General features: G+C 43.0%; 1 protein-coding gene across 1 annotated transcript in view; it reads right to left on the bottom strand.

Annotated features, from left to right (window-relative positions):
* The window catches only part of tmprss3a (transmembrane serine protease 3a), a gene marked incomplete at its 5' end in the record, with an annotated part of 50,501 nt that overhangs the window by 20,358 nt on the left and 14,581 nt on the right, over positions 1–15,562 (bottom strand). The window contains 3 exons of the mRNA XM_083921960.1: positions 5,367–5,532; positions 8,932–8,978; positions 15,442–15,561. Coding sequence (XP_083778086.1) covers positions 5,367–5,532; positions 8,932–8,978; positions 15,442–15,561 — 333 coding nt within the window. The remainder of the gene's footprint in view (positions 1–5,366; positions 5,533–8,931; positions 8,979–15,441; position 15,562) is intronic.

Below are 15,562 nucleotides of genomic sequence, written 5' to 3'. Positions count from 1 at the left end.
CTTGAGTACTGATGAGCTGTAGTTGCTGTAGTTGCTGTAGCTTCAGTACTGCCACTGCCACACATTTTAATGGGGTCATCCCTATGTTCCACAAGTCCTATGTTCCATAGGACATAGTTGCCCATTAAAAAATCTCTTGTTCTTTCCAGATTGAGTGATTTCGACAGAGATGACAGATGTACGTATGTTTCCCTCTTACCCAGGTTGTACGTCAACCCAGAAGAATTTTTCCAAATATTGATGGTGTTAATATTTCAACCTGTATCGATCATATCTTTACTAATATACATGAGCGGTGTTTACAGGCTGTCCCAGTGGCAGGAGGATGCAGTTTTGTTGCATTAACTAGAAAGACTAAAATGCCTAAGTCTAGGGTCAGGATTTTCTTCGGTGATCATATAAAACATTTGATGCTGACCTATTTGTTAATAATGTTAAAGACTTAAATTGGTGTGATGTATGTTAGGAAAATGATTCAACCATTGCTTTTAAGATCTTCATGGACAAGTTTGTCAGGTTAGTAGATGAGCATGCTCCACTCAGAAAAAGGTCTGATGAGTTAAGATCTTTAATGCATGACAGGGACAAAGCTATGGTGGCGGCTAACAAATGAGGAAGCTCCTTTGATAGAAGGCTCTATTGTATGTTGAGAAATCAGGTTACCAAATTAAATTATATAAAAAGAAAACATATTTTAAACACGGTGGTGTGGTGGTTAGCACTGTCGCCTCACAGCGAGAAGGTCTCTGGTTCAAATCCTGGCTGGGGCCTTTCTGTGTGGAGTTTGCATGTTCTCCCCGTGTCTGCATGGGTTTTCTCCGGGTTCTCTGGTTTCCTCCCACAATCCAAAAGACATGCACATGTAAGGTTAATTGATGACTCTAAAATTGCCCGTAGGTGTGAATGGTTGTCCGTCTCTGTTTGTTTCTATGTGCCCTGCGATAGACTGGCGTCCTGTCTAGGGTGTACCCCGCCTCACGCCCGATGTCAGCTGGGATCGGCTCCAGCCCCCCGCGACCCCGACAGGGACAAGCGGTTGATGAATGAATGAATGAATGTAATGATAGTAAAAAAATATGGAAGACTTTGAATGAAATTATGTGCTAGAAGTCACTAGATGTTTTTAATCAACAAGGTAAATAGTTTAAGATCTGGCATGCAATCACATGATGTCAACGTATCAGACATCATTAGTATTATGAAGGATAAAACTTGTTGTTTTACTTTTGACAAGGTTAACCAAGCGAGGGTTGAGGACATGTTGCTCTCTCTTTCAGATGACACATCTTCTGGTAGATAACTTCGACAGAAAAATGTTTAAGTTTGCAGCTAGTCTAGTATCCAAACCAATTTGTCGCATTTTTATTATATGTCTTCTTAGTGGAACCTGTCCGGGGCCATGGAAAGACTCTAAAATCTTGCCCTTACTTAAAGAGGCTTAAGCAGATTTCACTGGCTCCAATTGCAGACCTATTAGTATTCTACCTGTGCTAAGTAAGATATTAGAAAAAAATCATTTTTAATCAGATGTTTAATTATTTTAGTAGAAATGGACTTCTTACTAAAGCACAGCATGTTTATAGACCAGGACACTCTACTAGCACAGCATTAGTACACATTTCACATCAATGGTTAAAACATATGGATAACAGGAAACTAGTTGGGACGGTGCCCTTGGATTTTACCGCTGCTTTTGATGTCATTGACCACAACATTTTGATTCATTCTCTCACTCATCTTCAACCGCTTATCTGGAATCGGGTCGCGGGGGCATCAACAACTTGAGCTGAGCTAAGTGAGAATCTTCAGGTGGAGTTGTATAACATTTCCAAATCGGTGAAAGCGAACAGATTAGTACTAATCATCGTCAAAACTAATTCTATTATATTTGGTAGTAGGAATGTTCTTGCTAATGTCACTGCACTTAATTTATCTATAGATGGGATATTAGTTGAGCAGGTCAATAAAACCAAGCTACTGGGTGTTAAGTTAGATAATGTGTTTTCTTGGTCTGACCAGATCGATCACATTGTTTCCAAGATGGACAAAGGCATTGCAATGTCAAGGAAGTGCTGTGCATATGTCCCAACTTCTGTAATGAGTCATGTCAAGTGCTACTGAGAAACATCTGAAAAAACTTTAGATTACACAGAACAGAGCAGCCAGATTAATTCTTCATTGTCCTTTCCGTGCTAATGTGAGTGTGATGCCTAAAACGATTATCATGGCTGTCAGTGGAGGATAAATTACATTTATGTGTTCTGTTATTTATGCATAATGTTAGTTGGAACAATTCACCACAATACCTTTGTGAAGAGCTTGTTTATACAGGTTTTTGTCATTGACATATTTCTCGTCAAGTGAGTACTGGTCACCTCGAGGTTCCAAGTCCACCAACAATTTTAACGATGAGAACTGTTCTTTATAGGGCGTCTTCTGCATGGAATAAGCTCCCAGTCAGCATTAGACACACGAAAAGCAGACCTTATTTTAAAAAGTTACTAAAACAAGCCTGTGAATGTTCTCATTTGTCCAGGTCACTGTTATCCCCAAAGAAATTTCAGTCAAAAGCAACTGGACTTGGTTATTTGCCTAGGAAGACGTTTCACCTCTCAGCCAAGAGGCTTCATCAGTTTATGTACGCATCTGACCAGGCTGGGACTGGTCCAACTAACTGGTGTGGAGATCCAAGTATTTAACCTTTCACAAGGCTGATAATGTCACTGGAAAACACTGGAGATAAGTGGTGTCTCAGACCTCCCCCTCTGTCTAAACGTGCTTGTGCTCGTACACATGCGCATACTCGTGCTCGTAAATGTGCCAACCTCTCCCAAACGGGCCGTGGCTGGCAAGCGTACCTGCACTCACACTGGTCAAACGAACTAGATTTAAGCCGTGAAACGTGCTTGGGCACGGTACGGCACTCACACTGTGTGAGTGCCCCCTAAGACTCAATAGAGCACGAACAAAGTCGAAACCTACTTCCCACCAACGATTGCCACTCTAATGACGGTCATTGGCACTCAGAGCACAAAGGGTTCCAGTGACATCATCGGCCTTGTGAAAAGTTAAATACCGGGATCTCCACACCAGTTAGTTGGAATAGTCCCAGCCTGGGGCCCGTTTCACAAAGCAGGTTTAGTGAAAACTCTGAGTCTGTTAACCCTGAAATGAGGGAAACTCTGTGTTTTCTGTTTCACAAAGGGAGGTAACTCAAACCAGAGACAGAGGGGTAACTCTAGCCTGTTTCACAAAGAGAGGTAACTTAACCTCTCGGTCAGTTACCATGGTAACATGCTTTCTGAAACTAACCTGGTCGGTACTAGGTTTTTCTCAGAAAACCTTGAGTTTCTCTCTGTCTCCGCCCTCTTTCAGCCACACACGGTGTTTGATTTCCTCATTCATTCAGTCAGCACGCGAGTTTTGGCGTAGTATAGTTCCGTCTGTTTTTTCAGGAAATCATTGCAAAAATCAGACATTAGAAGTTATATTAGGTGGCGACTATTTCACTACCATGGCATGTCCTTTTGATAACGATCCCTTGGATGAAGGTGCAGAATTACTGCGCAGAGAATTAAATATTCGTCGGGAGATGATTATCAGACTATTGATTATAGATGTGCTTGCATTTCCAGGCAATTCTCTTTTTGAGCGGTACCGTTTCATATCACAGCAGATATTGTGTGTTGCGCTGCGTTTTTTGCAAAAGGGAGTTTTTTTATACAATGTATAAAAATCTTTCAGTAGGCCTATATAGAAGTTATATTAAGTGGTGACTATTTCCACTACCATGGCATGTCCTTTTGATAACGATCCCGTGGATGAAGGTGACGCATTACCGCAAAGAGAATTAAATATTCGTCGGGAGATGATTATCAGACCGCGCATTGACGTCTATATAATAGATAATATACTGCAGCCATAATTACAAAATGAATGAAATGGATCTTTTGAGCAAGTTGAATGTATTTGACTTAGCGTTTCCTAAATATTATCCCAGCTTTTCTTACAATTCATAGGTTCAAAAGTGTGTGCTTTTAATGTGGTTACCGGTATATAAACTACTCCTATAGGTGGAAACAACAGCCTTCTAATCCAGAATATCACCTATAATGCAAGGGGGTCCATTTCGTGGCAGGGAAACACCGTTTCATGTCATAGTCCATCTCATCCCTTCTTACATTTCCAACATTAACAACCAGTAATGCTCTTATATCACAGCAGATATTGTGTGTTGCACTGCGTTTTTTTGCAAATGGGAGTTTTTTATACAACATATAAAACAGCCACTTACGGTAAAATTTACTTTACCATGTAAAACATGCTCAAAATGAGGCATCACCATGAGATTGTGTCGATGTTTTACCTGTTTGAACAATGTTTTTATTTTTCATCTTAAGCTGCTGCCAAGTGCGCTTCTCCCCCGCGGGGTTGCACTTAAATGAAATAAACTAATAGGCTCCCACTCAAGCAGTTCCCCCTGTGATATTACTGTGATTGCAACAGGACTACATTTAAGCTTATGCACTGACCCGAGCCGCAATGTTCTCCTGCACCGTCTCCCTCTCTTTTGCTGCAGCAGCGGTGTAAACCTGCTCAAACTCACCGTATGAGCGCATTAATATTTCCAATTCCAGTTGTAACGTAGCCCTTCGCTTCCCCGTTGCCACGGTGACTCGTCGAATCAGGGCTCCATTGATGCTGTCTTTTTTTACTTGTGGTGCACGCGCTTAACTCCAGGTCAAACTACTCTGAGTTGATCAACCTAACGCAAATCTGCTGTTCTGGAACCGAAAACTCAGAGTTTCCTATCTCAGAGTAGATCAACTCAGAGTTCAGGGTTAAACTCAGAGATTTTTGAACCTGCTTTGGGAAACAGGCCCCTGTACTTTTTGGTTATGTTTTTTGTTGTTGTTTGGTTTGTTTTTGTTTTGTGACTATAGCTACCTTGTTTTCGTTTTATTGATATAGTTGTTTTGTTTTAATGATATAGTGTGATTTTATGACTGTTATAGATGTTGTCGCTTCCTGTATGGACCCCAAGAAGACTAGCGGCCACTTTTTGGTTATGTTTTTTGTTGTTGTTTGGTTTGTTTTTGTTTTGTGACTATAGCTACCTTGTTTTTGTTTTATTGATATAGTTGTTTTGTTTTAATGATATAGTGTGATTTTATGACTGTTATAGTTGTTGTCGCTTCCTGTATGGACCCCAAGAAGGCTAGTGGCCACTTTGTGGAAGCTAATGGAGATCCAAATAAAGAATAAAGAATTTGCAACTACACACCAACTAATTTGCAATAATACATAGCTCCGTACACAGAATAACATCTCCTGTGTAGATTGTTGAATTTCCATGTGTGACTCACCCATACACACAGTGCGCTGCAGTGAGGACCCAGCGTGATGTTATGATGGAGCCTCCACACAGGTGTTCACTGCTGAAGTGGAGGCTGACCTGCCAAGGGAACTGACCCAGTCTGGAAATATTACCTCCAACAATACGAGTGCTGTACTGAGGCCTGGAGCCGCACTCTGAGGACAAACGCACAGAGGGTCATAGGTCAGCTCGTGCATCTCTAAGGCATGGATGCAAACACTAATTCACACACATGGATAAACACCTTAAGCTGGAGGGTTGATACTAGCCTTTATTAGATCTAAATCAGTAACTGTCATGTGTTCCTGATTTTCTCCTAACAGAGTAGCAGCTATGGGTCACTTAGAGAGCTGCTTTCAATAACAAAGCAAGTAAAGACACATTTACGCCTCGTTTCTACACATTTTTGTTTTATGGATTAACAAAGATGCTGCTGAAGAGGTGGGAGCAAGTGTGTTTTTCGCCATCCAGTATTATGAAATATGCGCATTAAGCATTACCAAGACCAAAACAGGACACAGTGAATGTACACCGAATTTTTTTTTTTTCAAGTACATTTTACTGCTGAATATCAAGTACAAGTCACTCAACACTATCAGGTGTACTTGCCTCTAAACGTAACATTTGTGAAGAAATTAAGTAAAATTAAGTAAATGTTACCTAACTCCACTTATATTGATCTAAATTAAGTAAAGTCTATAATATTTCTTTTAAAAGAAAGGAAGTCGCTGTTCATCAGTACATTTTAGTACTTTTGTTTAACTTTGACATGTTAATTTACTTAGTTGTATGAATTTATATTAACCTAAAGCAACCAGACACACTCCCTTTTTACACTGTAAGATGAGCATTTTCATCACAGCCAGTAATAGGCACACAATAGGCTTCAAAAATGCATGTGCTACGTGTCCTTCCAATCTCATATAGTCTTGTTAACGAGAAAATAATGTTGTTAGATTTATGAGATTCAAAGTAGCAAATCTACGTGAAAAAAGTCGCAGATTTATGAGATTAAAAGTCGTGAAAATAGTGTTTTATTTTACACCTCCAGTGTTTAGTTTTACACTCCCTGTTGAACTACATCACTTCAGGATCAACACAGACACTGCTGCATGCCGTGCAGGCTAGTATGTCTGCAGCAAACTCTGAAAAATACTGTTTGTAAGATTGGAAAGAATGAAGAGTGTTACAAGATTTGATGACATGATGATGTCATGTATATTAAGCCACCTTTGGTAGAGACAGGTGCTGGTTTGTAGTTAAGTGAAATCAAACCTTTGTGAGTAAAAAGTCAATACTTTAGTAGGATACTACTTTTTTCAACAGGCATTAACACGTAGAAAATCGTTATTTCAGTCTGCCCTGTCTACATGCAGTGTGTGCTGTGGCTCACTTCACTATCAGCATTAATCGGGCATCAAAAATAATAGTACCGTTAAAGTTTTATTGTACATATAACGTTAGAAGCACCAGAATGCAGTCTCTCTTATACATGATGCCATCGGACTTTGTAGCGTCCTCCATTCTTTCTAAACTTCCAATCAGTATTTTTCAGAGTTTGCTGTAGACAAAGGAGCCTGCACGGCATGCAGCAGCATCTGTGTTGATCCAGAAGTGATGAAGTTCAACAGGGAGTGTAAATCAAAACACTGGAGGTGTAAAACAAAACACTATTTTTCTAACTTTGAATATTGTAAATCTGCAACTTTTTTCTCGTAGATTTTTATTCTGTTGGTAGTTTAAATGTATGAATAATTAGGGGCGTGGCCTCTTCGGTGACAGCTAGCCGCTAGCCCTCACTCCACTTTGGAAGCTAGTTGTCAGGATTAGCCATGGGATTTGAATGCTAACTATCTAATGGTCATTCATGTGGTGGTGTTAGCATAAATGACAATATGGCAGTTACAACCATAAACTGTATATCATAGAACAATTTAGAACAAATTAAAAGGTGTTGGTGTCGTGTCACAATGTGTTAGCTCTGTTGTGCTAATTAAATATGCGCACTTGCACCCTGACTTGCCATATAATCTACTGTCTATGACACATACACAGGGAGGATTCGGGTCGTATTTGGGCCCTACAATCTATAAAAAGACGAAAGCGAAGTGATATAGAAATGTGACAAGGAATCGGACGTCATAACCGTGGCATATGGGATTTATAACCCGAATATTAACCAATCAGATTTCTTGATTCATGCCATCTGTTTCATAATTTTAATTATCATGACAAGTCATTCAATTCAATTCAATTCAATTCAATTTTATTTATAGTGTCAAATCATAACAAAAGTTATCTCAGGACACTTTACAGAGTAGGTAAAGACCACACTCAATGACTTATTTATGATTTACATAGACCCAACAATTCCTCTGTAGAGTACAGTGGCAACGAAAACCTTCCCTATAACAGGCAGGAACGTCAGACAGACCCAGCTCTGTGGAGGACGGCCATCTGTCTTGACCGGTTGGGGAGGAAGAAGTCATCTGATCTTTATGTGTTAAGTGGGTGGAGTGCCCCTTTAAATCTTTTAAATATTGATCAAAAGTATCAACTATGAGCAGAATTGGTATCAACCTTCACAAATCCATACCAGCTGAACCATAGTACATGCAGAGTTGCATGCACAAATGCATTGGACTTAACCGTGCATTCACACAATAAACTGTACAGCCTATGATTCACACCAGGAGCAATGGTGGTGATAAAATCGCCCGGAACGCAAGTATCACAATGCTCGCTCACATTTGTCATATTTTTGATCATTGCTTCATCGCGTCTATCGCAGGTAGCAGCCGAGGCGGCTAGCTAATTGAAGCTAACCCCCGGCTCTGCCTACTCTGCTGTTGTGCTAAATGGAAACTATGCTAGTGCTAACCAGGGGTCTTAATGCTTTTAAAAGAACAGAAATGAGCTCTCAGATAAAGTGTGGCGTTGTGTTGTAGTGAGATCAGGCCGCCAGTGATTTAACCTCTGAAGCCGAACAGGTGCTGCCCGGTCTCTGGTAGATCAGACCTGCACACGCTTCACTCTGCACTGACGGCTTTCTTCTTCTTCTTCTGGATTTGTGGCAGAATAGATGCCTAAAGGCACGTTGCTGCCATCCACAGTTCATAGTTATATCCATTATATTATATCCATGGACGCGATGGACCCGTATCAGTGCTTTGTTGCGTCGCTCTTATCGCCCGAATCACATTGCCAGGAGCGGCATTGCGTGTCAATGCGTCATTTACATTCATTTTGAATGGCAGCTTGACACTTTCATCGCCTCCATCGCTTTAGGTGTGAATGTCGGTAACACACTCCCGCAAACACATCGGTTACGTATTTAAGCACATTAAACCCCTGTTGTTTTCTTCTCAGCTCCAGTTGTTCCAAATGACATACACATGATATGTACATCTAACTAGGCAAAAGCAACACACATACCTGCATACACTCCAACAAAGACACACACAGAAGCACACATATTTGCATGCCATGCAAGAATGTAGGCACATGCAATAGCACATGTACACAAAGATCCCTGATCAGCAGTGATTTCTTACCCAGACATTTCAGAGTGGTCACCTTCCCTGAGCTGCATTGAGTCTTACTGCGGCGAAAGTAGGGGAATCACAGAGTTGTATTGTGCAGTGACTTCACAGAGCAGGAAAAAGAACGCATTGACTCCAACATTTACTGAAGAGCAGTTACAAAGTGAAGATAGCTTCAGCTTTAGCTTCATCAAGCCTATTTATGAACTGGACTTTGGTTCATAAAGGTTCTGGCACTTTATATGATTCCTTTTCCATTTTCCATTCCCGTTGATGATTCCCATCCTTAAATTCTTTTCTCTTTTGAAAATCTTTTTTTCAAGTGCATCTCCTACGTACGAGACCAACTTTGAGGCTTAATTAGGCTGTTTGAGGGCGAGAAAGCCGTGCTGAATGAAGTGCCTGATGTATGATACAAAGGGAAGTGAAAGTTCAGCAAAATGCAGCATGAACAACATATTTTACCTTATTAGCTAACTACAAATGTCTGAAAACATAATGGGATTGTGCTTAAGTGTCTACTTAGGGTTAAACAGTGTAGATATAAGGTCTGATGGAATCATATTGTGAAGAGACATGGCTACTTAATAGTAAGAAAACAGGTCAAATAAAATTCACGGAAAATGAAATCAGCCTCCTACATGGAGGTAGGCTGGCCAACTTACTCATAGATAGCAACTGCTAACGTAATTTAGTATTTGCCTAGCTTGAGGCGTGTGCCTGTGAAATTGTAACATGCGTGAGGGGGAGAGGGTATCTGTGGCCTGTGGACAGGATGATATGGGCGCAATTGATTTTTGCAAAACCAACAGGCTCTACATGCGTGCAGTGGCGCAACTGGATGATCTGTTTTGTTTTATTGGAGCATAATGTTGGCTTCAGTGAATATGAGCAAACAAATGTTGCAGACTGCATATTTAAAGTTGTAGTAAGATTTCCATCTATTTAATTGTCTTTTTAGTTAATATCTATCAAATTGTGAGTTACAACAATGATTGATTGATCAAGTGACCCACTAATGAAAGCACTTGTTGCCTTTTTTGTCGAGTATTCCAATCTGTGTGTCTCAGACTGACATTCGCTAGCTGTAAATAGTCCTCCATTTTAGTGACTCTGCTGAGAGCGGTTGCTCTGTTGGCCCAGATCACCAATGGTTATGTTGCGTTCACTTGTAATCGGAAATCGGAAATTCCAACTTCTGAGTCAGGCTTGTAGTAAGGGCAGATGTGTAATACATATAGGGGATGGACTGGATGTAGACAGGTGAATGTGTTTCAATAAAGTTTACAGAAGAGCAAAAAAAAAAAGTCAACACATAGTGACTGTGAACGGGACAAGATGGAGGCTCTGAAAGAACAGGCTCACCTGCAGTTACATCTCACTGCCAAAGAGGACGCTAGAAACAAGATACAACATACAACTTTAAATAGCCTTGTGGATCATGCAGTCTCTCTACAATATGATTCCATCAGACCATATATCTACACTGTTTAACCCAAGTCGGCACCTATGCACAGTCCCATTAGGTTTTACAGACATTTGTAGTTAACTTATAAGGTAAAACATTTTTGTTTTTGCTGCAGTTTTTTTTGCTTTGTATCGTGCATCAGGCATTTCATTCAGCACGGCTTTCTCGCCCTCAAAACAGTCTAATTAAGCCTCAATATTGATCTCCTATATAGGAGTAGTAGACCAGAGTCAATATAGGTCAAACATTCACTCCATGGACTGAGAGAAAAGAGAGAAAAGCCATTAAAATGCACGCCCAAATACGTTACGCTACGTTTCTCCCTGATCGCTAACATCAATTTCATCTTTACTTAGCTGGAACGGCTAATGCTAACTGTTAGTCAAACTCCTCTAATACTTGTTTTTATGGTGTGATTTTCTGGAGGGGATGGGTTCAAACAGGCTAAAACAGACTAGTCTCCTGTAGGCTACTGGGCCTGGTCTGACCAACCTGGCAACCCGACTGCTGGAATTATTTTATGTTGTTGCGACTACGATCTTGAGACACTAGATGGAGCTGTTCTGCTCATTCTCCATAGTCAACCTCTAAGGCTGTGTGTACACCAAAGTGTTTTTTTTTTCAGGCCAGCGTATTGTTTTAATGTTTTGCAACATAGTTACACTCTGCTACAAATGGCAGCAGTGTGACGAGGCGCTGAGCGTTTTTTGTTGTTTTCTGGTTGCAAAGAGTTTAACGTTTGGGTTAAACGCTGCACTCATCACTGTCACTTTTATCCCAGCAGTCCAATCACAGTAGAGGTGGGGTGGGACAAAACACTATATACAATATTAATTCAGACTAAACATATTTTTTATGGAAGAGCAATACTTCCATTCTGTACCCCTCAAAACAACTCGTGGGTAAACTGTCTGCCCTGCTGACTAACTGAACTGTGAGCTGAGCTCTGCTGAGCTACTGTGTCGTGTTCTGTGTCTGTCAGTGCTCTGCTCTCTTCCGTTCTGTGGGAGTTTGTCTCCCTCTGTCTGTGTTTCCCTGCATGTGTCTCTCCCTTGTCTGTGTGTAGGTCCGGGAGGCGTTTCCCCAAAGCTGCAGCCTGTTATGATGATTACACCACCACCTTAAAAGTGTGAAGCTGACAGGCATGCAGCGCCGGACCGTTGTCGACCCTGTATAGGTAGAACTATTCCCCCCGGACTGGCATCCCCTTTCTCGTTGTGGTTTTCACGCTCCCCGAAGTAAGTTAAATAATCGTGTTTTGTTTTCTGTTTTTCTCCGTAGTTTCCCGTGTTCCCGTTTCCCGTCCGTCTCCCTGATCTTCCGTCATCTTCCTGTTTCTGTATTCCCGTGTTCATTTAGTTAGTCTTTGTATTTGTATTCTCTGTAGTGTTTTGCGTTTGTCCGTTTATTAAATTAAACGTTTGTTTTGTAACTTTACTTTTTGTCTGTGTCTGCATTGGGTCCACCTTTTCTGCTATCCCCGCACCGTTCCTGACAGAATGGTCCGGCTCACCATTCTACAGGCGGGGTTCTGGTGAGTCGTTCAGTGGTCCCAAATAATCCCCGTCAGCGCATAAATCTGGAGGTTATTCTGACTTGTGAGGGCAGGGAATATTCCCTTCAGGCATTGATTGACTCAGGTGCCGACACTAATATAATTGACTGTGATTTTGTTGCTGCTAACGCTATCCCCGTGAACCAGCTGGAGACTCCTTTAAGTGTTAACAGTCTCAGTGGGAGCGAACTCGCTCAGATCTCCGCTGAGACCTTGCCCTTAAATATGTCTCTGGCTGGTAATCACTCTGAGTCTATAGCGTTTCATGTTATGCCTTCCACTAATGCCCCAGTAGTTCTTGGTCTTCCCTGGCTCATCACTCACAACCCAGTCATTGACTGGATAACGGGTCGGATTGTGAGCTGGAGTAGCCATTGTCACTCTTCCTGTCTCCGCTCAGCTCCTCCTAGTTGTCCTAGTGCTCTCAGTTCCGCTGTTCATGATCCGCCTGATTTGTCTTCCGTACCGCCCGTGTATCACGATCTAGCCGAGGTTTTCAGCAAGACTAAGGCTTTATCTATGCCTCCTCACCGTCCTTACGACTGCCCCATTGAGCTTTTGCCCGGATCGACTTTTCCCACTAGTCGTCTTTACAATCTGTCAGGTCCCGAACGAGAGTCAATGGAGACCTACATTAACGACTCCCTCAAGTCAGGGATTATTCGCCCTTCGTCTTCCCCACTGGGAGTTGGGTTTTTCTTCGTGGCCAAGACGGATAAATCCCTGCGTCCCTGCATAGATTACCGGGGCCTTAATAACATCACCATTAAGAATAAGTACCCATTACGTTGATCAATTCTGCATTCGAGCCGTTGCATGGCGCAACCGTCTTTTCAAAACTCGACCTCCACAACGCAAAGCACCTCGTGAGGGTGAGGGAGGGGGACGAGTGGAAGACAGCCTTTAATACGCCACTCGGGCACTTTGAGTACCTGGTCATGCCTTTTGGGTTAACCAATGCTCCGGCTGTGTTTCAGGCTCTAGTTAACGGCGTGCTTCGGGACCTGCTCAACCGTTCCGTATTTGTGTAACTAGAACACATCCTGGTATTCTCTAAAGACTTGAACGAACACGTGGTGCACGTTCGTCAGGTGCTTCAGCGTCTCCAGGAGAATCGGTTATTTGTGAAAGCCGAGAAGTGCGAGTTTCATGTATCGTCGGTAGCCTTCTTGGGTTATATTGTCGAGAGCGGACAGGTTAGGGCTGACTCTGCGAAAGTCACGGCTGTGACGGAGTGGCTCACACCTACCTCTCACAAACAACTTCAGAGGTTTTTGGGGTTCCCCAATTTCTACCGACGATTTATCCGCAACTACAGTCAGGTAGTTTCTCCGATGACCAGGTTGACCTCGCCCGCTACTCCGTTTGACTGGTCCCCTGCCGCCAACAGCGCCTCTTTGACTCTGAAGAAGCGTTTTTCTTCCGCTCCTGTGCTCGTGCAGCCTGACACTGGTCTCCAGTTCATCGTTGAGGTGGACGCTTCAGATCTGGGAGTGGGGGCGGTTTTGTCCCAGCGAGCCAAGTCCGACAATAAGATTCACCCCTGTGCTTTCTTTTCCAAGAAACTGTCTCCTGCAGAAAGGAATTATGATGTCGGAAACCATGAGTTGCTGGCAGTGAAGCTAGCATTGGAGGAGTGGCGACATTGGCTGGAGGGGGCAGAGATTCCATTTGTGGTCTGGACAGACCACAAGAATCTGGCCTATATCCAGACGGCCAAAAGGCTTAACTCCCGCCAAGCCCGATGGGCTTTGTTCTTTGGTCGCTTTAATTTACATACATTCCAGGAAGTAAGAACGTCAAGCCTGATGCCCTTTCACGGCAATTTGGACCTGCCAAGGAGGAGGAATTGGGTATGGAGAACATCGTCCCCTCGTCTTGTGTCATGGCAGCATTGACCTGGGAGATCGAGGCTACGGTCAGGGCAGGCGCAGCGCTCGCATCCCGATCCTAGTGGTGGACCACCAGGACGCCTGTTTTTTCCTGCCAGCGTTCGCTCTCAGGTACTCCAGTGGGGACACTCGTCTCGTCTCTCCTGCCATCCCGGAATCACCAGAACCCTCAAACTTCTTCGTCGCCACTTCTTGTGGAAATCCATGGTGAAGGAGTTTGTCCTGGCCTGCACCGTCTGCGCCCGAGGGAAGGCATCTCATCGACCTCCAGCTGGTCTTCTTCATCCTCTCCCGGTCCCCGGTCGACCATGGTCCCACATCACGTTTGATTTCGTTACCGGACTCCCCATGTCTCAAGGTAAAGACACCATAGTTACGATAGTGGACCGTTTCTCTCCCAAAGTTGCCGTCGGCCATGGAGACGGCACAAATCCTTGCGGACCACGTAGGATACCTGCGGACATCGTCTCCGACCGTGGTAGGAGGAAGGCCTTCTGCCAGGCCTTAGGGGCTAAGGTCAGTTTATCCTCGGGTTCCACCCCCAGTCGAATGGCCAAACGGAGAGGGCGAATCAGGATTTGGAGACTGCTCTTCGTTGCATCTGTGCCCGCAACCCTTCTTCGTGGTCTTCGCAGCTCTCCTGGGTTGTGTACTCCCACAACTCCCTGACCAGCACAGCTACAGGCATGTCCCCCTTCGAGGCTTCGTTGGGCTACTTACCCCCTTTGTTCCCGGCCCAGGATGCCGAGATAGCGGTGCCATCCGTTCAGCACCATCTCCGAAGAGTGCGTCGGATTTGGAGGGAGACCCGTGGGGCGTTGCTCCGAGCGGCGGAGCAGAACCGCAAGATGGCAGATCGTCATCGCACCCCTGCACCCAGATACAGACTTGGACAAAAGGTGTGGTTGAATTCTCGGGACATCCCCCTGAGTGTCTCGTCCAAGAAACTCGCTCCTCGTTTTATTATTATAATTATTATTATTATTATTTATTATTATTACTGACATGTTCTGTGTCTGTCAGTGCTCTCCTCTCTTCCGTTCTGTGTGAGTTTGTCTCCCTCTGTCTGTGTTTCCCTGCATGTGTCTCTCCCTTGTCTGTGTGTAGGTCCGGGAGGCGTTTCCCCAAAGCTGCAGCTTCTATTCTTCTCTGTAGCACTTTGAGATTGTTGAATGTGCAATACAAATAAAATGTATTATTATTATTATTATTATTATTATCATTATTATTATATCTGTATTAAAACTACTGTCTGTTGACAATGTCTTTGTAAATGTTTGTAAATGTCTATCCCATAATGGGAACAGATCATAATTACACACTACTATAAAATAGAATGGAATAATGAGTTTGCTGCACAGACTGTGTTTTTGGGCAGGATAAATAAAGGTTGTTATTTGCAGATGGAGCTGGTTTAGCTTTAGGTTTTATTTCTACCCCTTGAGCTCAAAATGGATAGAGAAGCAAGAGAAGAGAAGAGAAGAGAGAAGCAACACACACTTCCAGTTCTAATATAATTGCTGTAGATGATTTATTGAATTGTCACTGACTATTAGTGAAGATTTTGCATACTTTTCCATTAATTCAAATGGGGATGTGCTTTCTACCTGAAGGTTGTGGCATTCTGGAGCTTAATGATCTGTGACTGGCTCAGGTCGATCGACACCAGGTTATGCTGAAGGTCCTGCTCAATGGAGGTCAGAGAGACGAAGAATGACTCCACATACC

This window comes from Echiichthys vipera, assembly GCF_963691815.1.
Source record: "Echiichthys vipera genome assembly, chromosome: 10".
NCBI classification, from domain to species: Eukaryota; Metazoa; Chordata; class Actinopteri; order Perciformes; family Trachinidae; genus Echiichthys; species Echiichthys vipera.
The sequence above is the reverse complement of the archived record's forward strand: the minus strand, read 5'-3'. Positions and strand labels throughout refer to the sequence as shown.